The following is a 23511-nucleotide window of genomic DNA, read 5'->3' as shown; positions in this document are numbered from 1 at the left end:
TCTCAGATCATAGATAGGGAATTTAGTTCTTCCCAAGCTTCAGCCCCATCAGACCGAACCGCTCCGCTGATCCAAGAGAAGAATGCCATCAGAAGACCGTTCCCCCCTTAACACCAATACTCCGTTTGCGTCGTTCCAAGCCCACCACCGAGAGCCCAGCGTATCTCAAGTCCAGTTCAGTCTCAATAAACTGCTGTAGCATCACCATTCTGGTTCGAATGCAGATCGGCGGTTTGTTGCGCTCTTTTTAACGGAATCAACGCGGGCGCCCTTACCCCTGAGTCTCGAAAGCCCTGTGAACTTGTTGCCATTGGACTACGCTCACCATCTTATTGCGAAACGGGGATCTTGAGAGCATCCTCTTGTTGATCACATTCTTAGACCCAGAAAATCTGGAAGATTAGAGGATGTGTCGACAAGGCTTCTCTTAAGCACCAAGATTCGTGCCAGAGCGATAAGACTCGGGCAGGCAGACCTTGGCTTTGGCTATACTCACACAAGTTTTCTGTCAGTATTCGAAAGGTTCCCCAACAGACTCTTGACGAAGCATCACACCAGTTGCTCTATACATCATCTCAGTCAGCGATGAAGCACTCCACTACCGCTATGGCGGCGTTGGGCGAACAAGCGAATAGAGTCTCTTCTTGACTGAGAACTGAATACTTGCCAGTAGCCATGTACTTAGTGGCTTCTGATTCCACATGTATGCGAGCTTATCAATACTGAGCGGTCATAGCAAGCTATGGGAAGACTTTTCCTGAATGCCCTTTACGGTGGTGGGATGTGCACTATCAGCTGGGTGAGTATAGCGAGATTATCACTTGCCAGTCCTCTTCGAGGTGCCCTGCTTCTCCTCGGTCAAATCTGATTCATCCCTGCTTCTCTGGTTGGGGCATTTGTTCTTGGTGCATTTCTGCTCTTGAGGGGTATGAGGTTCCCTTCTGCCAGCGGCGATGTGAGACTATGAGGCGGTCTGCTGAATTCAGGAGAGGAATGATGCTAACCCCAAAGCCAAGTAGACAAACCGGTGTTGTTTCGTACGTTTTGCCTCCCCCTGCAAGGAGACCCTCACCACCATCGCCGATTGGGTTTCCCTCCTGAGTTAGACTGATATATTGTCGGCCTTTCTAAAAGCATCGACGTTTTGATCCACGTATGATGCAGAATGCAAATATCGCAAGTGAGGCATTCCTGTGTTGACGAGGGTTGTGATGTTATTGAGTGCATGTTCATATAAGAACAATGCGTGGCGAAATCACCAGATATGGAGGATGGATACCATGTACTTTGTGGCTAAACAAATGTCTTACAGTTCGCCGTTTATATATACCCCTCCTCGTTGCCTGCAAATAATGTGGGAGGATCTCTCAAGTCAAGATTGAGACTCCTTTCGCTCATATATCCCCGAGAGTACCCTGTTCACGACTCGATGCTTCGGTGATGATGCAACTTGATACACACCGTCAAGGATGGCATCGGCTATTATATATGGGTTGTTCTTGAAAACATGCATTGCGCCCCTTTCGCTTACAATGAGCACGGTGCTCTCTACCATGTTTGGGGCGAGCAGTATCAAGATGGTTTTGACCCAGTCTTCGAAGGATTGATCCTGTTCCAGTTTGTAGTCCTCGAGGGCTCGAACCAAGTTCTTGGGTCCTGGCGTGTCGACATCTTTGGAAAGGATACAGCATGCTTCAACCTCACGGTCGGGGCGCTTCTTGGGGGACAGAAGTCGATACATGGTGGGAAAGTCCTTTGCCGCGGCTGTCGTGTGCCTTCTTCCTGGGACTTGTGTCCTAAAATTCAGCTAATGCACTATAGAGTATAGAGTGGATTCGAGTGGCGTTAAGCAGATCCAATGCCCGGTGGCCAACGTTTCCCAGGGCTGGATACGAGAACGCATGTTGTATCTTGTTTGTTGTAGGGCTGCGAGGGGGCTTGAAGTAAGGGAGCGTTGAGCTTTAGGGTGGTTTCAAATTAAGTCCATGAACCAACAATGCGCTGCTTTCTTTGTCTCTTACGGCTTTTCAGGATCCCTGAGGCGAATGAGAGAGTATTGCTGAAGATAGTATCCCCACACAAGGAGAGAGGCACACAGTTTTCATCTCCAGGAAGGATTTTGGTCAAGCTGATCAAAGGTTAAGCCAGCTCTGTACATGTGCATTGATACATTGGCCGATGCAACCTTGCTTCGTGGGACTCTTGTATGCCAAAAACTTACCCTTCTTATGTATACTCGCAGGATCCCAGGGACACTTGAGGGAAACAGCGAGATGAGACCTCACCGTCCAGCAAAGTTGTTCCAGTCTTCACCATCTCCGCTGGTTCAGTTTCCCGGAATGTGCGGACGAGGCAGGCCAATATTGGACGATCTGGTTCATCTCACTTGTTCCTGTGTGGCTTGAACAGTTCAATATCAACGGGCCGGGGGTGATAAGAGTCACTGATTTGACTCTATGTTGCCATCGGCCAATATGTCAAAACACCTGTCGTGGCGTTTTGTTGCGCATGGTCGATCGAATCTGTTGTGCCTCTCGTTGAAGCCATATACAGTGGGATTATGTTGTGATAGTGGAGCATGAGAGGTTGATCCAGCCAAGTCGGCAACTAGAATAGCCATCGTCGAGGACTAGCGTCACTGTACTTTGCAGAGCTGGGTTTGATCACTCCACAAGGGTAAAGGCTGGATGCAGCATGAGCAATTCTTCTAGGACGCTCACCCAGTTGTTGTCGTCGAAGTTCAGTATGCGTGATCCGGCTAGCCAAGGTCTGAAAGCATGTTTGTGCCCAGGGTGGCAGACACAGCCGCAGGCTCAGTCTTCACCCACTTGATCTATACCAGAACATATTCATGCCCCTCCATCATCTGTATCGTCATCGTTGTCTCAATGACATCATTATACCGACTGCTAGCCCTGTGATGAAAAGCCGTGACGACAAGCCCGAGTTGTTTATTATCCTCGACTAAGAGGAGATACGCTTGGGGACACTTCGACAGCGGGACAAGAGACAAAGTGCTCCATTATAATAGAATTGTGAGCGCTTCCTTCTCACAGTCAGGTGATGCATGAGAAACTCTTCTACGATTTCCTGTAAGCATTGTCAGTTCTGAAGGCATACGTAACGAAATCAACGACCTACTGCGCCAGTACAAGGCCAGGCACCAGATTGAATGCCAATGTAATGAATATAGACTCGCACGGAAAGTTCCATTGCCTGACTGTAAACATATATGATTATATGCTCTAAAGTAATATATATAAGTCAAGAGGATGATAATAGCTCAAGGAAAGAATGAAGTGGGAGGATGGAGGTGGGAAGACATGAGATATATATACTTCAGGACGGCACCTGGAGGAACCAGTGGGAGTGTCATGTCCTTCCGAAAATTGTGTTAAATCGTTGCCAAAATGAAATCCTTGTTTCTCTTTTGCCCAATGGGAAACATATCCCGAACGACAAAGGGCTTCTTCCTTCGCCTGTTCCAATTGTTGTGTGAAGCAATACAATTGATCATTTGCTCTGCCAACACCAACATCTCAATGACATCAGCGTCAGTAGACGCAGTTTATATCACACCCACCAATCCCATGTTATCCCCAATCAAGTTTCCTGCCTGTGACGTTGCCTAAGTAAAGCTCGTGGATTAACATGAGTGACAGCGTGCCAAAAGCGTCTTCGTTTGCCAATCTCACTCAGCCAGGAAACATAACAGTTACACAAACACCAAAGCAAGAAAAACGTAAGCCCGCACACTATATCACATCTTTGCCACAAATACGTAATTTTATGGCTACACACATGGTCTGATGCAGCAACTTGAACATGCACTCGCTCTGCAACCTGTGTCACCAGCAAATGCCACAAGCATCATCAACAGACCCCAGGCCACCACTTACAAGCATTAAATCAGTCCGGCAAGGCAACACCAGCATTGTGATCAATGATGCCAAAGCATGTGGCTTCGACACAAGCCTTGTGTCTCAAGTTTTCCTTTTAAACAGTTGTTACACCTCACTTCAAATCAAGTCAAATTTCACAGCCTCGGGGTTGACTAGGTGAATTCCATCTTTTTGCAACAAATAACATGGCCCCAACAACCATGCTCCGATAAAAACATGCTCTTGTACCTTCTTCGCTTCCCTCTAACCACCCAATGAATAATCCCCCCTCATCACTTTTACGAGCCTTTAACCCCTCCCAAGTGACAATCGTGATTCCAGGACAAGGAAACGAATCGTAAATAATCACACTACTGCCACACTTGTACGGTATGTCTAAGACCGAGACAAAGCTTTCGATACATCATGATCCTTTCAACGCCCGCTTTGCTTCTGTTGTTCATCTCTAAGCGACCGACGCGATGACTAGCGCAGCCACATTCTCCTCTTCGCTTCGCACCGTGATCTTTGTCGTGACACCAGTTTTTGATGAGTAAGCCATCCGTACGTTGGCAACCACCCGACCTCCACCAACTGTCTTGCCGAGAAGCTTGAGAGTGTGGGTGGTCTGGTTGACGGGCACATCGGTGCCCTCGAGAGGCTGGAGCGACAAAGCCTTTGTAAGTTGCTCTGTAGCGTCTGTGAAATTGTTAGTGCCATCTCTTTCATGAACTCAGTATTCGACTTACCCGCAATGCTCTCCATACCACTCAATTGGAGGGTTTCTGTGACCTCCTCTCCAGAAGCGCCAACCTGCTCCCAGATGTGGCTGAAGTTGCCAGCGAATGTGGGGATCACGTAGTCACTGCCAGCAAGGTCGAACTCGGCCACCTCGTACTCATCATCGTAGCCGGAATCCTCGGGCTCGCCTGTTGAGGGGTCGATCTCCTTACTGGTGAACTTGAGGACGTTGGAGAAGGTGGAGATGGGCAGAGAAGCCTCGCCGCCAACCTTCTTAAAAGCAACATAGACCTTGCCGGGCTCATCAGTTGCAAGCTTCTCAGCTTGGATGATGAAGACCTCCTCAAGCTCCTCCTCGTCTGCGGGAGTAGCGACAACGGAAACGTTCTCAAGGATAGTGTCGGGCAAGGTGTTTTTAACCTCATATTGGAGGACAATGTGCTCCTTGAAGATGTGCTTGACCAGGCTAACAACATACTCGGTCTCAGCCTCAGTAAGCTCGATAACAGGCGAAGACTTGAGGACGCTGCCAAACTCCTTCATTTCGGGGATCTCGAGCAGCTCCTGGGCATATCGTTGAGCCTGAGCAGAAGCAGAAGCAACAGCCTCGGCTCCGGTAGGCTTGGTAGGGCCAACCTTGGGGGCCTTCAGTGTAGGGGCTGTGGCAATCAGCTTCTTGGATCGGTCCTCAGCGTCGGCTTGCTCCCGAGTAACCACAGGGATCTTGGCAATATCGAATGGACTATCGAAAGCGGACTTGTCGTCTGATGTGACGTACAAGACAAGCTGCTGCTCGAAGTAGGGAAGGGAGAACATGTTCTCTGTTCGCGCATTAGCAGTGATCCACAGTCAGTCGTTAATTCATGCTTACCATTCTTGACGAATCGAGCAGCCATCTCATCGTCCTCCTCATTCATGAGCTTGAGGTTAAGGGCAGCACGATCACGGACCTCGTCATCGACATCATCCAGGCATCGGGTGAGGAGAACACGAACACTGCTCTTAACCTCAGGGTCCTTCTGTCCAACACCGAACTTGGCGAGGGCAGTGACAGCAGCAGCTCGCACAATGGCGTTCTCAAGAACCACTCGGTTGTAAATATATCGGATATACTTGGTAGGCTGAGCGGTCTTGGGACCCTCAAGACCAATAAGGTGAAGGATTCGGACAGCCAGCTTAGTGAACTCGCAATCCTCGATAAATTCGCATAGGTGGGCGAGCGCATCCTCCTTGGAATCAGGCACGAACTTGATCAAGTCGAACATACTCTCCACAACAGCCCTCTTGAACTCGTATCCACCCTCATCACGCAGAATACCGCTGAGGAAGGTGAGCATACCAGCCTGCTTGCTGGGGAACTTGAGGCACAAGGTTCGGATAGCCTCCACAATTGTAATCTTGAACTCATCGGTAATCTCGGACATGAAGGTGGAAATCTGCTTCATTAACCTGTCGACACTGGCCTCGTTACCGGTCTTAAGGAGCGTGGTGATAGCGAATGTGGCAATGGATCGGTTGCTGTTGGAGATGAGAAGCTCGATATCGGGGTTGCAGGCGTTGACGGCGGTAGGCTTGAAACTGGCAAAGTTGTGGAGGATTCGGAGAGCGGCGAACTTGGTAACAGCGCGGGGCGAGGTGAGGAACAGTTGAAGAACGTGGACAGCTTGCGCTACCTCAGCATCGGTAACATCTCGCATGTCGCAGATAGCCTTAGCAGCTTCAAAGTTGACCATTTCGCTCTTGTGTCGCAGCCAGCCATCGAGGAGCTGCATCATGGGCTTCCTCAATGAAGCATCCTCCTCAGCGAGCTGTGCAGCAAGTCGAACCAGCATGATGATAGCAGCGGGGTTCTTGAGAGCACCAGCAGCACCGAATTGCTGAACCATCTTGACAAGGGCCATTCGGTCGTGCATGCGCATCTGATATAGAAGTCCAACAGCGTGATATTGCGACATGGTCGAGTGGTTCATGGGAACTTGGCTGCTTGAGGTGGAGAATCCAAGGGAGAAGCCACCGGAGGACTTGCTAGAGGCAGCCGCCTCTTGGGTCTCGCTCTGCCATCGTCGGACGACATCCTTAGCGATAGGAAGGAGGTGGTAAGAGGAAACGAGAGCGGCAGAGGATACGGAGGGGTTCTTGTCGACAATTGCGGTCTTCATAACTCGTTCGATCGATTGTACGGTCGTGGCCTTTACAGTGTCAGCATCCAGGGGTGTCGGTGTACCTGCAAGCAAAGCAACCTACATCGATAATACGGCAGAGGGCGCGAATGGCATTGGGTCGGTAGATGGCGTCGGTGCTGCCGCCAGTATCCTTCATAATCGTGCTGGTAACCATAATAATATCCTCAGCTGAGTTGGCGAGCTCCTTGATAACAAGGTGGACCATCTGTCGGAGACTGGCATCCTTGTTCTGGAAGAGCTTCGAGATACCGAAGAAGAGGGTTGTAGCTTCGTTGGTGGGGAACTTCTCTCCCGTGTAGAGAAGAAGAGCGATCTTGGTGAGTAGAATGCGACATCGTCGGGGCTGGATAGGGGAGCTGTTGAAGAGTCGTGCTGTTGGACTATTTAGCTTGACTGTGGGGGGGGAATAGGAATAGGGCGATTGTAGGAGACGGACCTTCTTGGAAGACTTGAGTTCGGTCAACCTTGACCAGCCCGAGGTCGGCGTCTTCGTCCTTCTTGCCGTAACTCATGTTGGGCAACTGGGTTGAGGTGAAAGGTTTGGTCGAGGGAGACTTGAGGTTGCGGTCGAGGCGCTCCTAAGGTAGAATCACCACGTCGCAGTTACGCTTCAGGGATGAGTGGTGCTGCATCACGTGATCTTATCAGCCCCTTATCGGACGGGGATTCGTGTCAACTTTGGCATTGGCTTCAGCTTCAAATGTCGACGGTAGGATTTCAATTGCTGAGTCTTCGGTCTTTTCCAGTGGTTAAGCTTTCTCTTATGTCTTTTATATTCCCATCTCTCATATAATTAGCATTTTCATATGCCATTGTCCCACTGATATGGCCACTGTCCTAAGGCAAGGTTGCTGCTGGAGAATGGAGCACAGCGGTTTCAGGTACCCGCAGTCTTTCAGATGCTCAATTAAACTTACATTGATGCTCTAAAATATCCTAATAGTTTGAATGACTACTAGAGACTGTCTAATATATTATGATTATCACATTTACATGTCAAAAAGGAGTTCCTGAGGCCCCTTTCATAGCTCTCACCTTCAGAGAGTGACATCATGTCGACCCTGAATCCACCCACTCCGAACTTCCAGCCAGACCCAATTTTCCGGGTCGCATCTTTAAATCCCCCAGCTTCATTCCCTCAACCTCAATCCACGACCCAACTCGTCGCCTAGAATGAAGTCTGTAACACGAGTGCCACTTCGCATTGCGCCTCGGCTCGTCCAGCGCCCGGCTTTTGTCCGTCCAATTCACTCGACCGTTGTCAAGGCCGCCAATGTCGCTCCGGTGGTCGGCACCGGCCCGCCACCTGAGCCGCCGATCCAACCCGCCGAAAATGTCCATCAGCGAGTCGCCAGGCGGAGGAAGCAGGCTGAGATGCTCAAGAATGCTAAGGAGCTTCGAAATGCTAGCTCTGGAAAGGGAGGCGGTGGTTTGAAGAAGCGATTCTGGAAGGATGTTTCTGTGAAGGCAGTTGACGGTTAGTCGAAATACTTTTACCCCACCATCAAACGGTGTGCTGATGAGATACAGGTGCTCTTCAAGTCTTCCTCGATACTCGACCGTTGAGACATCCTGTGACAAAGGAGATCGTTCGAATTCCCATCACCAAGCCCGATCTTGCCTCCGCTCTCGCCCTCGAATGGGATCTTTTGACTTCTGCCCAAGATGCTACAAGACATCATTTGATCCCTCTTACAAGTCTAACGTGCCGAGCTCTTGATATCGCAGCGGCTGATAATACCCCGGGGGGCGAAATTTCAGAGGTTCGAAATGCCATTGCTACAACATTATTACGATACCTCGATACCGATTCCATTCTCTGCTGGAACCCTCCCGCAGGAGAGCACGATCTCAAGAATGATGCTGGAGAGTCGCTACGAGATGTACAGAAGCGCACAGCCGAGGAGATTGTGTCCTTCCTGACAACACATGTTTGGCCAGGCATCACCATCAATCCTGTTCTTGACGGCCACTCCATCTTGCCTCAGTCACAGGCACCTGGAGTTCGCGAGATTGTTCAGGGCTGGATCACTGGTCTCGATGCTTTCGAGATTGCTGGACTTGAGCGTGCCACATTGGCTGGAAAGAGTCTCATTGCTGCTGCACGATTTGTAGTTGAGTGGACTGAGGGCTCAGTCGCAAGGGGTCATTTGAACCCTGGCAAGAAGTTTGGTGTTGAAGAAGCGGCTGTTGCCACTAGTCTTGAGGTTGACTGGCAGACCGGACAGTGGGGAGAGGTCGAGGATACCCATGATGTTAACAAGGAGGATGTGAGAAGACAGCTCGGCAGCGTTACGCTGTTGGTGTCTGGCACAGGTTTGAAGGCATAAATAAAATGAGACTGGATAGATGGCACGACTTGTAAAATATAACGACCTGTAAATTACCAGCTAGATTAAAAGGTTTTGGAATATCTTAGATTGACTTGATAAAATTTAACATATTGAGGATCACCTTTCTTCTGTTCTCGCCCTTGTGTCACTAACTTTCATCAAGTCGTGAGCTAAAGTCCTCAGTACGCCTGCTCATGGCCCCCATCTGCGCCACAAGAACGCGCTGCAACATCAAATTACAATGAGGCCGCCGATTAAGAATCGCAGCCGAATGGCTTGCGTATCATTAAGCGCAAACGTCGTTGTACATGGCTTGCTCATCATCAATGCAATTTTAAGTCATAATGTCTTACCCTACATCGGCTTCGCGAACAAGGATTCCACGCCAGGGCTAAGAGCCATCAGCCCAAATAGAGTGAAACAGACACACCAGTGCATTCGGGCAAAACTCTGATTGTCGAGTGGCAGGCTAGGATATGCTTGAGAAATGAGGTGGGAGATCACCGAACGTTACTGTAGATAAACTTCCGATCATCTAATTCTTGCAACCATAAGAGTCGGCTTCCGTGAGCTTAATTTCCACAAGCAACAGGGTCAAGCTTGATTGTGTGTCCAATCGCTTCACACGTTTGCATCCAACGTTTCACTTTATGCGACTCAGAATAAGCATGCAACATATCGTATTTCTACCAAGCCTCCCTCTCTCATTCACCAAATGCCCGTTGCTGGCGTTCTTTCAACTGTGGCACAAGGCGCAGAGCCAAGGGACGAAATCGCCACGGGCTGAGATCCCTAATCCCAATTGAGCTTCAAATACATCATCCACTGCATAAGGCCGCGCAAGCCGCCTACCCTTCTGATTTTTAAGCTGAATGCTAGCCCTCTTACTGCATCCTTCAACTGGCCAAGACACTACAGTGATTGCCGTGTTTCTTGTGATCAGGAAGAAGGCGAGTCTCATTGGGAAATGACCGAAGATCTGCTTGGTTGGGGTTAGCCTGGTTGCTGGGAAGAGAGGCGGAGTCATGATAAATGAGCCAAGCTGAATGGATCACGCCTGTAACGTGAGACATGGGGGGGGGGGGGGGGCTAGCGAGCCTCGAATTGGCACTCTGATTCAACGTTAAGAAAGGCATTATTCGACAGAGACAAATAATAGCTGTCTCTTGTTAGTTAGAAGAGACTCACTGTGCAGAACACATGCTCTGAATAGAAACAAGTTACACAACAGAAGCCAACAGAGCCACATTATGCGCAAATTAACGCCCCAAAGCCCAATTATGCAGGTCCAAAACCTCTACGTCAAGGACTTTTCAGCCGTACCGTATTACCCAACGTCTAAGCAAACGCCAAGACCCCCAGCCAAGCACATCCCGCTAATTCCGTCCCTTGAGATCCTAGCACATCCACCAACCAAGGCACAGCCCGGGGGTGAGGTAGGCAGGGAAAACGCCACTGGGGGTCCTGGAGTTGTTAGTTTAAAGACGAGGCAGCCTCTCTTCCCCTGGGGGACGTTGTCAGAAACCGTTGTAGCCTTTTGCAAACAACACCACAGAAGTCATCATGAGGTGGACCACGATAACTACAGCCGCGGCTCTGCTCGGCAGCGTTGACGCCGTTAGCTTCCCGAGATCAAAGGCCGGTAAAGGTTATCTGTCGATGCACGTTGGTACCGTTGAGCGAAACAAGAATAAGCAGCACGATAAGCGTCAAGACGGTGACGCTATCGCCGTTCGACTCGAGAACAAAGATTTCTTCTACGCGACAGACAGTATGTCACTGCAGCCTCAATACTAACTACAGTTGTTAATACTCTATAGTTGAAATCGGTACTCCTCCTCAAAAAGTCACAGTCCTTCTCGATACCGGCTCCAACGAACTCTGGGTAAACCCCGACTGCGAAGAAGCTCAATCTGCTCTTCAATACAACCAATGTCTTGACTTTGGACAATACGACCCTCGAAAGTCAAAGACACCACCCATCGGTCCTTTTGGTGGCGAGACACTCAACTATGGCGACGCGTCCGATTCATCGACGCACACATCAGCGACGATCCGATACTATACAGATCTCATGACATTTGGAGACTCAAAGTTGAGAAATCAGACTTTTGGTGTCTTGGTTGAGAGCAATGGTATCTCACAGGGTATTCTGGGTCTTGCGCCTGACCTGAGGGCTGGATTTGACGGCGATGAGCCTTATAGCTTATTGCTCACTTCCATGGCTGATCAGGGACTTATCAACAGCCGTGTGTTCGCCCTTGATCTACGACACTCTGATGATACCGAGGGTGCCCTAATCTACGGCGGTATTGATCGCAGTAAGTATATTGGCAAGCTGGAGACGCGCCCTATCATTCGCGGCGAGGGTGGTGAGTACCGTCTCGCCGTGGAGTTGGATAGCCTCGGCGTCACTATTAGCGGTGATACACAGGACATTCGTGTCTCGAGCTCTGACTCCAACGTTATGCTCGACTCTGGAACGACTCTCACCCGCATGCACATGTCGGTCGCGCGACCAATTCTGGAGGCTCTCGATGCTCAGAACGATGGTGAGGGTTTTTACATGACCGACTGTGAAAACCGCGACCTCGATGGCACGGTTGATTTTGGGTTTGGCGATAAAATCATTAAAGTTGCCTTCAGCGACTTCATTCTTGAGCTTGGACCTGGAACGTGCTACATTGGTCTTGTACCTACCAGCGACCAGCAGATTCTTGGTGACTCTGTTCTGCGAGCCGGATACTTCGTCTTCGATTGGGATAACGAGGAGGTCCATCTCGCTCAGGCTGCTGATTGTGGTGATGAGGACATCGTTGCTGTTGGTTCAGGCTCTGACGCCGTGCCCAGTGAGACTGGCAAGTGCAAGAGTTCCGACATCACAGCCACTGGACGTGTAAGTCATGATACCTCGTACTCCTGCGTGATTAAACTAACGACCTTGATAGGCGGCTACTGCTACAGGCACAGGCGGCTCGTTCCCTACATCTGCTTACACCACTACTTACACCATCACCTCATGTCCCGACTTCGAACGCGACTGTGCCACAGGCGTCGTGACGACACAGACCTTCAGCGGTCGACCAACCGTCACAGTCACTGCCGGGGCCGGTAGTGGCGGTGGTGACGATGACAATGCCGCATGGCAGCCTACACCCCTCAGCTGGGTGTTTGCTGTCATTGGCGGTTTTGCTCTCGGAGTTAACTTGCTATAGTGGGAGATATGGTTGTACATATTTTAATGACATCTCTTGGACATGACGATTATAATTAATAGACCGCATTTAGGGTATGCGTGGCATGAAGCATACGGCGGCGTTTGATCTTTGCACCATCTCACTGTGTACTCATAAATTGCGTGACTTGGAAATTGCCTCAGCTGTACTGGGCCTCATCACGTTTATGCTGTGTTCAGTAGAAAGGGAGCACAGCATGTTATGGCTTCACGATCGGGAGATACTTTCGGAGAATTTCTTCCCTCGATGTAGACCTTTCGTGCACCCATCGTGTTGGATCAACGTGCTTTGCTCGTGGTGCCGCAACAGCTGACAGCCACATCTTGCGCAACGCGGGAGGAAGACTTCGGATATCTCGGGAGACACTCTGTATCCATCAAGAAATGGTCGTGTCTGTGTAATCACAGTCGTGGTAGTCTATTGAGTCTTTTCTTGAGAAACATCGGCGCTCTGCTGTAGAATGCGGAATCGCAAAGGTCGATGAATGGCATCTCTCTTGAAGCTCTCACAAGGCTGTCGTGCATCGCCAGGGAGGTGGGAGGTTTCTGAGTCAGAGAGTTACATCGTACCCCCAATTCGCAATTCTAATGGGTGATAGCTCTTGGCGGTAAGCAGAAGACTACAAATCTAACTCTGATCGGATTAAAAGCTGAGAGAATTGTCGATTCAAGTGTGCGAAGTCGTTATGGCGAGAAGCAACAGAACCAGGGTGTTGAAGTCAATTTCATCAACACACGAAAAGCAGTACATGATAGTATGCAATCAGTAGCCAGAAATAAGTGTGTAGTTGCTCTTGATGAGTAATTTCGGTATCTAGACATCATTGTCTCTGCCCTTTTAGGCAATCTGAGTTCATCCTGACTGGTGGACGTCAGCGCGGGTAGAAATGTGCAACGGTAAGCTTACTTGAGCTTAATTTGACTTTTGCTTGGAACAGTAGCGATGTAAGTTGTTCATATAGTACAATACAGCTTCATATCTGGCCATGGAATCAGTTACAGAGCCAAAAAAAAAAATTATGGTTATACGGTACACTTTCATTGAGGGACAACGCTCCTTATCGAGACGGAAGACGTTGGACATGGCGGAGATAGGGCGGAATTCAATGCAAGCCACTTACCGAGGCATCAAGATACGGTCCACTTCCTCTACCCCAATTCCTGCAACGATTAGAAGACATACAGAAGCTACTAAGCTCAAAATACCAATACCAAGAAATACTGTCAACCTTAATTTTTTAGTCACATGCACCTCTGCTTCAGCTTTGACCCCAATGTATGATCTACGTAACCCTATGGCAACGACCCTATTTCCTCTACCTCGGCTGGCACCGAGGTCTTGAATCGTAGCTAATAGGGCCAAGATTGGTGTATTGCGGAGATAGTGGGAATCAAACGGCGCTAAATTGGGTCTTCCCCAGATTTGGAGGAGGCCCCGAAGCGACAAGGAGAAGAGAGAAGCAGGGAACCAACTACGTAGTACATATTCAGCTCCTCATCTTTTTTTTCCCTTTCCTTTCCTCTATTCTCCCCATTCTCTCCTCTTCCCTCTAATCTCTGAATACCCTCCCTCTAATCCCTATTCAAGATGGTCTTCTATCCTCCTCCCTCGGTTAGCCTGCCCTTCGGTAAACTCACCCTGTCGTCAGTTTCAGCTCCTCTACTCACATTCCTTAGAACCTCCCGAGTCAATCACCGTCCCCGACTTCATCTTCAGCGATAAGCACGCTCGCAAACCTATTGCTCAGTCCAGAAATCCCTTCACATGTGGTATCTCTGGTAAGACGTATACCACAGAAGAGGTCATCCAGCGTGAGAAACTTCTCGCGCGTGCTCTTGCAAAGCGTCTTGGCTATGATGTCCACGATGGAACAGAGTGGGATAGAGTAGTTGCGCTATTCTCAGTCAACACTGTACGTTTGAGCTCAGTCACACAAAACCCAACTAACGTATAAGATCGACTACATTACCATGACCCATGCTGTTCATCGTTTGAACGGAATCGTCACACCCGCCAGTGCCGCATATTCTGCCCCAGAACTCGAGCACCAGCTCCGCTCATCCGGCGCAAACGCCCTTTTCACTTGTGTTCCTCTCCTTGAGACTGCTCTCACTGCCGCGAAGGCTGTCGGTATCCCTGAGGATCGTGTCTTTCTTCTACCCGTGCCCGGCTTCGAGTCCAAGCCACCTTTCAAGTCAATTGATGATTTGATTGCAGAGGGCAAGGATGCGCCTGAACTTCAGCCTCTGAATTGGATCAAAGGCCAAGGCTTGAGGCAAGTTGCGTATCTATGCTACTCCAGTGGAACATCAGGTCTTCCCGTAAGTCCCCACCAGATTTTGATGAAATGAGTACGCGGCTCACAAACTGTAGAAAGCGGTTGAAATCACTCATGTCAATGTGATCGCAAACGTTATGCAAATGACAGTCCAAAACGAGGAGGGTCGAAAAGCAGCGGGAGTCGACACTCAGGTTCAGCTTGGTCTCTTACCACTCAGTCACATTTACGGCCTCGTCCCAGTCGCTCATTGGGGTAATGTCATCTCACTCCGTTCCCATGTCTCACTGAACTAACTTGTATCGAGGCATCTACAATGGCGATGAGACAGTCATTCTGCCCAAGTTCGAGCTTAAGATGTTTCTTGCTACTGTCCAACGCTATAAGATCGAACAAATGGCTCTCGTCCCTCCCATCATGGTCCAAATGCTGAGTCACAAGGCTGAATGCCAAAAGTACGACCTCAGCTCTGTCCGCTTCATCTTCAGCGGTGCTGCTCCCCTTGGAAAGGAGACAATCTATGGCTTGAATGAAATCTGGCCCAAGTGGAATATCTGCCAAGGCTACGGTACGTCCCCTTCAATCACGCGTCGTGTCTCGTCACTAACTTTGTAGGTCTCACTGAAACGTCACCCGTGGTCTCATCAACCACCGAACTCGATATCGATCCTGGCTCCTCGGGATCGCTTCTTCCTGGCATCAAGGCTAAGGTCATCGATGCTGAAGGCAAAGAGGTTACGGAATACAACACCCCCGGTGAACTCTACGTCCAAGGCCCCAGTGTTGTTCTGGGATATCTCAACAATGCAAAGGCCACAGCTGAGACCTTTGTAAACCACAGCGATGGACGCTGGATGCGAACAGGTGATGAGGTTATTGTTCGCAAGTCACCCAAGGGCATCGAACACCTTGTCATCGTGGACCGAATCAAGGAACTTATTAAAGTCAAGGTAAATTTCACTATCTCAACATCTTTGCTCGCCTACTTACATACTCCACTAGGGCCACCAAGTCGCACCAGCTGAGCTCGAAGCTCATCTTCTCACCCATCCTCTCGTCGACGACTGTGCCGTTATTCAAGTCCCTGATGACCGAGCTGGCGAAGTCCCCAAGGCCTTCGTCGTCAAAGCACCCGAGGCCAAGGGCATGTCCGACGAGGAGGTCACAAAAAGCATCAACAAGCACGTCGAAGAGCACAAGGCGCGACACAAGTGGCTCAAGGGCGGCATCGAGTTCATCGAAATTATTCCCAAGAGTCCTAGTGGCAAGATCCTTCGACGTCTGTTGAGAGACAAGGAGAAGCAGGCCCGCAAGGAGAAGGGCGCCAAGCTGTAATGATATGGTGCATAGAGAGTGTAAGAAAGAGAGGAAAATTTATGCGCTTCCTACAAGGAAGTAGAGCGATTAATGACTATTAGGTCACTTAACAAACTTATCATATATCTTTGATCTTATGGCAAGCCTATGATATTAAATCCCGGCTTCATGGTATCAGGGCCATGCCAACCATAAGAAGAAAAGCACGATGGTCAGTGAATACAATCGAGAATCCAGAACGAGTAGGATCGTCGCCAAAGGGAGTTGAACTCTTAATGAACGAGACGCTCTCCAATTGACGATTGATTGCTCAATGTGCTCTTGGGAACCATAAAACCCATCTTACATGCTCTTATCCTGTACATCGGACTGACGGGATCGCCAAGTAAAGGAACTCCTTGAAGAGACTATAGATCAAGATTAATGCAGTTTCCAGAATCATTCATGATATCACATTGATGCAAGTCCGAGTATTCATTAAAGCACTGAGACAACTGCTTTGTATTGAATGAAGTCTAGCTGAGATGTCTTTAAAGCGAATGGAACTTTTGTATTATATCGATTCATTAATCTTTACCCGGAGACTCATAAGATCCCCTGCCCCGTTTTCATGAGATACTTTCGTGAGCCTGTCTCATAGATTTCTTAGAAGACCATGCCCTTGGCCTGCTTGCTTTGAGCATCCTTCTCCTTGATGTCAATGTTTCTCCACATGAAGAGGCAGATGACGCAAAGAGGGATGAACGCGCAACCAGCGTAGATCATCTTTTTCTGCACATAGTCATAAGCAGCAATAATAGCGTCTCGCTCAGGGCTACCAGCAGGGTAAGACAGCTGAACATTGATGTCACCATAGATGGTAGCAGTCATGTTCTTGGCAGACTCGGGAAGCTGCTTGGCAAGCTCGGTGGGGAGCATGTTTGTCCAGATGCCACCAGCAATAGCCACACCGATGGAGGAGCCGATACCACCGAACATACCCCAGATAGCCAGAGCGACGGCGACATCTTGATGCTTGACTGAAGACATGACTGCGATACGTGCAGTCAAGGACCAGATACCACTGTAGATACCGTTGAAAAGCTGACACATGACGAGCCAGTTGACGGCAGTTTCAGGATGACGGAAGTGGATGAGAAGGGCGGTACCGAGAACCAAGAAGGGCACACCGACGAAAGAAGGCCACTTGAAGCGCCCCAAGTATCGAATGGCGATACCAACGAAGGGTCCAACGAAAGCAGCCATTAGGGAGAACGAGTTGAGGATGTAACCAGAAGTAGTGACACTCTCAAAGTGAACAACCTGCAGGTAAGAGCCGTAATAGGTATCCCAGCAGAAGATAGAGGCAAACATAATACCATAGATGAGACAGGCCCCCAGAATGGTGCGATCGGCAAGTAGGTGAAAGGGAAAGTAAGGCACAGGGGCGAAAAACTTCTCCCAGACGACAAAGCTGGCAATGAGAACAACACCAAGGATTGGCATGGCAATGATATAACCAGTGGCCCATCCGTTGGGAGCAGTAGCAGCGATGCTGAAAGGGAGTAGGAGTAGAGCCCAACCGGCACTGGTCAGGAAAAGACCAATAACTAGAATAATGTTAAAGACTAAGCGTTCAAAGCGGACAAAGATTAAACTCACCATCGAACTGCACAAAGTAATACTTGAAAGACTCCCAAATAGTGCGGTTGTGTACCTTTTCGGGGGCAAGACCAAACTTCTTGGCCTTCATCTCATTCATAATGAAGATGACCATGACGGGAATGCAGAACGCCAACAGGATGATGCAGAACGAGCCAAAGGCCCATCGGAAGTTGACGTTCTTCAAGAAGAGCTCAGCAATCTTGGGACCGGCGAAAGTGGAACTGATGGTAGGCGTGTAGTTGATACCCATGATGATCAATCGGTTGCGGAGAGTCGTGGTGTCAGCGACGACAACGTCAATGACATAGATGAGACCGAGATGGCCAACCCAGTAGAATGTATGCGCAGCAGCATACATCTCGACGCTGTTACATGTAGCCTTCATGATCATACCGACAACAATCAGGAGTACCATGGCGCCGAAGCCCCAGACTCGACCCCAAATGTCAATGATCTTGGCAAGAGTCAAGTTCCAGACGGCACCCAGAATCGAGGCTACGATACCAGTTGAAGCGAGAAGACCGTGTGAAGCGAAGGCCGAAGTGACATATGGAATGAGGTTGCTCTGCACATTCTGGAGCAGACTATCGACGAAGGAGACGAGGAACAAACTGGGGAATACAGGGTCAGTATAGTCATGGCAAGGTAAGCTGACCACTTACAAGACAAATGTGGCAATCAACATCTTCTTGGTCCAGACGCTGGTGATGGCCTCGGCTTTCTTGACACCCTGCTGCTTGAACTCATCATCGGAGAAGTCCTTGAGATCCTCATCGACCATGATGTTGTTGTTGGCGGGAGCCTTCTCGATGTCTGGAACAGACACATCGTTAACGGGCTCAGGCCCGTTCATGGTATGAGTCGCCATTGGAACGAAGTGTAGCAGAATCGTTCCAAAGGGAAGAGGTGCTCAATTCGGCTCAATGGATCGAGAGAAGAAAGAGGAGAAGTAAGCTTGACGATTGCTCAATCTATAAGGGGACCACAAGGTCGCATTGAAGGGGGGAGAGCACCCATTAAGTACCTTGCCCTACCAGGCCAAGATCGTAGCTCATTGCAACTCTGGCTGTATGAGAAGCTCTCACTAGAGCGAGAATTGAGAACGGGATAGGCGATGATCATCCATGGCTAGATTTCATAGAATGAATCCTTCGGAAGGCTAAAACGGTAACTGGTCTCCGATGGGTGAGCTTCCTAAGCCCACCTATAACTGGCCGCGGTACGTTTGCCATGAGCCAGGTAAGGATTAAGCTCATTGCGACCCTGGGCAATCAACGGCAGAAAGCCCCTGTTCGAGACGAGCCCTCTCGCTGCAGAGACTTCCCTGGTTCTGGGCTGGCGAGAAAAAGACGCACTAACACCGATCATCCACGCTCTACTTGCTTGGCCCTACGAGTCTAACCCTTGGGAATAGCACCGTAGATGTGCCAAATGGAGACCTTGCAGTATCAAGAGCACCATCTATTGGATGAAGCTTATTTCCAGAAGCTATCCGCACATCGACCGGGGTGAGTTGGCCGAGAGTGGCGTCGCTCCAACTGCTTGGTAGGGTATGGCGCCGTTTGGTGTTGACCCCCAAGAACACCAACGCAAGTTTTTCAGCGCTAGTCGCATATCTGATCATCTGATAATCTGATAAGCAGCATCAGCACCGAAGATCGCACCTCTTGGCCCTTCACTTTCCAGCGTGCGGCGTAGCATCGGCACGTCGATTTCATCCGTCCTTCTCCGAGTATAAGCATGTGAAGGAAAGTTCATTGACATTTTTGCCTCAGAAAAGGGCGAGAGTTCTTCCAGGGTTCCCTTGCATGTCGCTTGTCATATATTGCGAGACAGATTAGATCGATCGTAAAGCCAACAACCAACAGCGCGTTTATAGCGTTTGAAGAATCGCAGCACTGCATAACAAGTCGTGGGGCCGTACAAGATTATTTCCCGGCAAGTGGGCGCTGGTCGATAGTGAGAAAAGCCAGACTCCGATTTGGCCCTGATGAGTTTTCGGATCATTTCTAACCAGGAAGGGCAACAGAGGCGCTTTTTTGGCGTAAATAAGGTCGTGAGTCTTGGTCTTGGCATCAGGCAATCGGAGAGAAATAGGCAAGCCACTAAAACGGGATTCCGAAGCATAATTTTTGGCCTTGGGCTGGGTCTCGAGGCTCTGCGGGACTGGTGCTCTCTTGTTTGTGCTTATCAATCTGAACGTGATATAACACTGCGAGATCGAGACTTGCCCCAGTGGCCTGGAGCTCCACAGGCCAAAGCACGTCTAACTGATCTCGGATTCACTGATAGAGCTGTTGACGATATGGTCAAAAGGAAGTCGATTGCCAAAGTGGCCCAAAGATTGAGACTTGAGGCAAATTCCTTTCCTTACTGGGGCCTTTGGTGTTCGGTTCAACGTCTTGGCAAGTCACTCGTCCAGTCTGGAAATAAGCCTTCCATCCAGAACTTGTAATGCGGCTCGGAGCCAATGATGCTGGGTTGAACCCACTGTGGATGTCAAGCATCGAACTGACTGCTGCCTGGCCAATATGTTCGTTTCTCTTAACCTGCTTTGTCGTGTTCATGTGGGGGTCCGGTGATTGATGGGCCGATTCTGCAGGATCCCATCTGAGGAATGGTTGTGTTCGATGTTCCAGACAATATGAATGAATGCATCCTAGACCTGTTTAGCATCGCAAGAACCGACCGTCCGGGTGACATTTTCCATAAGGTGGGCCAAAGAAGTCCTTGTCGTAAAGTTAGAGACTCTTGGCGCCGGGGAGCAGTAAATAGTCTCCCAATAACATCTCGATATATCCGAACTACTGTAGTCTTTTCTGTAAGCAGCAAAGAGCCTTGTCTTTCCTGGGACCAAGAAATTGGTGCAAAGAGGTCGAGATGCACGGTCGATCTAAAGTTTGACAAGGGAATGGAGTCTTTCGAACCTCCCGATTTGATCCGCCAAAGCGTTCCTCTCGTTGCCGAGCATGGAAATGCACTTTGGAAAGAAACAATAACTCAGAGAGCATCACATCCCAATGATAGCACTCTACGAGGTGAACTGATGTCTAGATTCATCGATATCGAGGGCTGGGTTGTGTTGCATCGCCGATCTGATGTTTGCCACCAACTGTAACTGATTGATTCGATAAGATTAGATTGTCTTGAAATGCTTAGATTGCCATCATGTCTTGGCACTGGACCCTGGTGGCGCTGCGAATCCTTCGACATCGTTAATCCTTAATTTTTGTGTGCACATGATCGGAGAAGCTACCGTTCGACTTGCGACATTTGGAATAGACATCAATCCTAGGAACCGAAAGACTGAGAGGAACGCGTGGCCACGCCAGGGTAGGTGAGAAAACTCGAGGTCAGTGTTGTAAGCGACAGACATTCTTGGGCAACTGTGGGATGGACTTGAGCAGTCTTACTTTGGACTCAGAAAGCTTTGATCGGATTTAAGTATGCTGCAAGAAGGCCCTGAGCTCTATTGCTCTCGGATGCCAAGGTAGAGCTGACAACATCCGTACATTAAGTGCCAACCGTGCCAATATCGCAAGTTTCTATCATCAACTTCGAGGAGCTTGGGACTTTTAGCAAGGATACTCGGGTCTTCATGAGCGGATTCCAATGTGCTACTGCTTACACTCGGCACCGAAATGCTACCGAGCCGAGCGTCTTGATTTCCATTGTCTGGGCGATCGGTGGTCTGCCGAGGGTGGCAAGTTGATCGCTGTCAAGCCTATAGAAGGAAAGATTACAGTTTTCTCCAACGACCACAAGACATATACAAATGGAACGGGACATGGGAGTGGAAGTTCGATATCATAATGTCATCGAGTGGCCACTGTTGAGAGAGCGCCCAGAAGAATGTGATTGAGAAGGTGGTGTCCCCAAGTCTGTCTGTGCAGGTGCTAGGTCGGTTCTCGCATGGCAGACGAGACCTAAGCATGGCGTTTCCCACAACATATAGAAGCAGGAAAAGACAGCCCTTACATTTCTCTTCAGAAACGCAATTGTGCTACAAACTGCCAGTCGATAGAAGTATAGTCGCCTAAGGCCAGTGCTAAGTTACAAGTCATTTCAGAGTCACCGAATGTACGAGATGCTCACAGCTTCACAAGAGACAAATAACTACTTCACGCGGAAAACAGACATAGGCGAGCATTGGGAATTGATTCAAACAAAAAATAAGTCAATATTAACATTAAACAACCAGCCAGCGGGTATATATGCTTCTGTGCATCTCGGCTCAACTGGTAACTTCCCTTGCTCTTTTTCTTTTCTACTTCATTTTTTTCTTCGACCTCCAGACTTGATGTCACATGAGGATCCGGTCAGTACCAAGTTTCCACACTAATGCATAGTTCGTAAGGATCGTAAGAATGATACATGTTTGATGAGCGCGCTGTCTAACTTCCCTGGAAGCTCAAGCGGTCTCGGGGTGCGGGCGTACATAGCATACATACAGGTCCCGCCTCAGGTACCAAGACCTAATCTATAAACAACAAGGAAAACAGAGATGATGTGCGAAGCGCATCATGACCCTTACAGGGCAATGGCAACAGCCAGGATGGCGGCGGCGATGCCCATGCCGTTGCGAGCGGCACCAGCAGTCACGGGAACGCCAGTAGCGGTGGGAGCGGGGAGACCACCGGTGCCGACAGCGGGCTTGCCAGTGATGAGAGTCTCACCAGCGCCGGGAGCCTCGTAGCCGGGAGCAGGGGCCTCAGTACCGGCGGCGGGGGCGGTAGCAGGGGCAGTCTGAGCAGGGATGGGACCGTTGCCAGCAGGGCCGGAGGTGAAGCCAACCTCGGGAACAACGATCTCAGTCTCAATGGTCTTGACGGTGGAGGAACCCTCAACAGTGGTGCCGCTGGCGACAACGGGCTCAGTGATGGTGGTAGCGACGACGACGGTGGTGTAGTGAGCAGAGGTGATGATGGTGGTACCAGTGACAGTGATGTGCTCAGTGACGGAGTCGGCACCGGTGGCAATACCGGGGTTCTTCTCGACGTAAGGAGCGCAGATACCCTGGAAGAAGGAGACGGCCTGGGCGACAGTGTCGTCGTTCTCAGCGTGGGCGTACAGGCACTCGAAGACGTTGTCAACGAAGTCCTTGGAGGGGCAGTAGCAGGCAGCGTCGGTGTTGTCCTTGCAGTCGGCGACGTAGTCAAGGAAGGTGTTCAAGCAGCTGGGGACAACATCGGGAACGTCGTAACCATCCTCAGGAGCCTTAGGGGTCTCGGGCTTCTCGTCGGAGCCAGTCTTCTCGGGCTTGGGAGCCTTGTGAGTGATGGTCTCGGTGACGGGGCAGATGGTAGTGGAAACGGCAACAGTCTCGGTGACAACAGCAGGAGTGCCGGCGGTGACAGGGCAGTTGGTGACCTCAGGACCACAAGAAGTGATGGTCTTGACCTCAGTAGAGTAGATAGTGGAGGTGCTGTCGTAGCTGGTGACAATGGTGGTGTGCTCCTCAGGGACATCAGTGGTAGCGTTGGGGGAAGAACCCTCGGTGGTCTTGGCGGGCTTGTCACCAGTGGGCTTGTCGCCGGTAGGCTTCTCACCAGCAGGCTGAGTATAACCAGGCTTGTCACCACCCTCAGTAGGCTTGGTCTGGCCGGGCTTGTCGCCGGTAAGAGTCTCAGTCACAGGGCAGATAGTGGTGGAGATGGCGACAGTCTCAGTGACAACAGCGGGAGTGCCGGCGGTGACAGGGCAGTTGGTAACCTCAGGGCCGCAAGAGGTGATAGTCTTGACCTCAGTGGTGTAGACGGTGGAGGTGCTGTCATAGACGGTGGTGATGACGGAGGTGTTCTCGCCAGCAGGGACAGTCTCGGTGTTGTCGCCAGAAGGAGCAGAGGTAGTCTCAGAGCCAGAAGATCCGGAGGTGGTCTTGCCGCCAGCAGGGACAGT

General features: G+C 49.9%; 7 protein-coding genes across 9 annotated transcripts in view; 3 read left to right on the top strand and 4 right to left on the bottom strand.

The window, feature by feature from the left end:
* Positions 1–1271: 1271 nt before the first annotated feature.
* On the bottom strand, positions 1272–1872 carry FOIG_12083 (uncharacterized protein). Its single transcript, XM_031212809.1, has one exon. It carries the CDS (start codon positions 1739–1741, stop codon positions 1373–1375), a length of 369 nt encoding a protein of 122 aa, XP_031057687.1. The 5' UTR covers positions 1742–1872; the 3' UTR covers positions 1272–1372.
* Positions 1873–3939: 2067 nt separating this feature from the next.
* Positions 3940–7400, bottom strand: FOIG_12082 (uncharacterized protein). The gene is made up of 5 exons (XM_031212808.1): positions 7242–7400; positions 6867–7177; positions 5494–6811; positions 4631–5443; positions 3940–4580 (listed from the first exon to the last, which is right to left on the bottom strand). The coding sequence occupies exons 1-5, from the start codon at positions 7315–7317 to the stop codon at positions 4348–4350; spliced, it is 2751 nt and encodes a 916-aa protein (XP_031057686.1). The 5' UTR covers positions 7318–7400; the 3' UTR covers positions 3940–4347.
* Positions 7401–7507: 107 nt separating this feature from the next.
* Positions 7508–9278, top strand: FOIG_12081 (ATP synthase mitochondrial F1 complex assembly factor 2). The gene is made up of 2 exons (XM_031212807.1): positions 7508–8282; positions 8336–9278. The coding sequence occupies exons 1-2, from the start codon at positions 7979–7981 to the stop codon at positions 9133–9135; spliced, it is 1104 nt and encodes a 367-aa protein (XP_031057685.1). The 5' UTR covers positions 7508–7978; the 3' UTR covers positions 9136–9278.
* A 1198-nt stretch (positions 9279–10476) lies between these two features.
* Positions 10477–13599, top strand: FOIG_12080 (uncharacterized protein). The gene is made up of 3 exons (XM_031212806.1): positions 10477–10909; positions 10959–12034; positions 12087–13599. The coding sequence occupies exons 1-3, from the start codon at positions 10702–10704 to the stop codon at positions 12351–12353; spliced, it is 1551 nt and encodes a 516-aa protein (XP_031057684.1). The 5' UTR covers positions 10477–10701; the 3' UTR covers positions 12354–13599.
* Positions 13600–13644: 45 nt separating this feature from the next.
* On the top strand, positions 13645–17633 carry FOIG_12079 (uncharacterized protein). Its single transcript, XM_031212805.1, has 7 exons — positions 13645–14001; positions 14051–14286; positions 14330–14695; positions 14748–14907; positions 14960–15220; positions 15268–15602; positions 15655–17633. Exons 1-7 carry the CDS (start codon positions 13962–13964, stop codon positions 15985–15987), a joined length of 1731 nt encoding a protein of 576 aa, XP_031057683.1. The 5' UTR covers positions 13645–13961; the 3' UTR covers positions 15988–17633.
* Positions 15859–18915, bottom strand: FOIG_12078 (uncharacterized protein). Of its 2 annotated transcripts, XM_031212803.1 has the most exons (3): positions 18276–18915; positions 17611–18224; positions 15859–17558 (listed from the first exon to the last, which is right to left on the bottom strand). In XM_031212803.1, exons 1-3 carry the CDS (start codon positions 18479–18481, stop codon positions 16615–16617), a joined length of 1764 nt encoding a protein of 587 aa, XP_031057681.1. In that variant the 5' UTR covers positions 18482–18915; the 3' UTR covers positions 15859–16614. The 2 variants fall into 2 exon arrangements, with proteins under 2 accessions (XP_031057681.1, XP_031057682.1); XM_031212804.1 differs by having other exon boundaries at positions 17611–18915.
* Positions 18916–21754: 2839 nt separating this feature from the next.
* FOIG_12077 (uncharacterized protein) overlaps positions 21755–23511 on the bottom strand; it is a gene marked incomplete at its 5' end in the record, with an annotated part of 3727 nt that continues 1970 nt past the window's right edge. The window contains 2 exons of one of the 2 annotated variants that reach the window (XM_031212802.1): positions 21755–23013; positions 23356–23490. In XM_031212802.1, coding sequence (XP_031057680.1) covers positions 22144–23013; positions 23356–23490 — 1005 coding nt within the window. In that variant the 3' untranslated portion in view covers positions 21755–22143. Of the gene's footprint in view, positions 23491–23511 lie in introns of both variants that reach the window. The other variant, XM_031212801.1, reaches the window with a different exon arrangement.

The sequence above is a fragment of the Fusarium odoratissimum genome (assembly GCF_000260195.1).
Source record: "Fusarium odoratissimum NRRL 54006 unplaced genomic scaffold supercont1.24, whole genome shotgun sequence".
Lineage (NCBI taxonomy): Eukaryota > Fungi > Ascomycota > Sordariomycetes > Hypocreales > Nectriaceae > Fusarium > Fusarium odoratissimum.
Note: the sequence above shows the minus strand (reverse complement) of the source record. Positions and strands in the feature narration are given on the sequence as shown.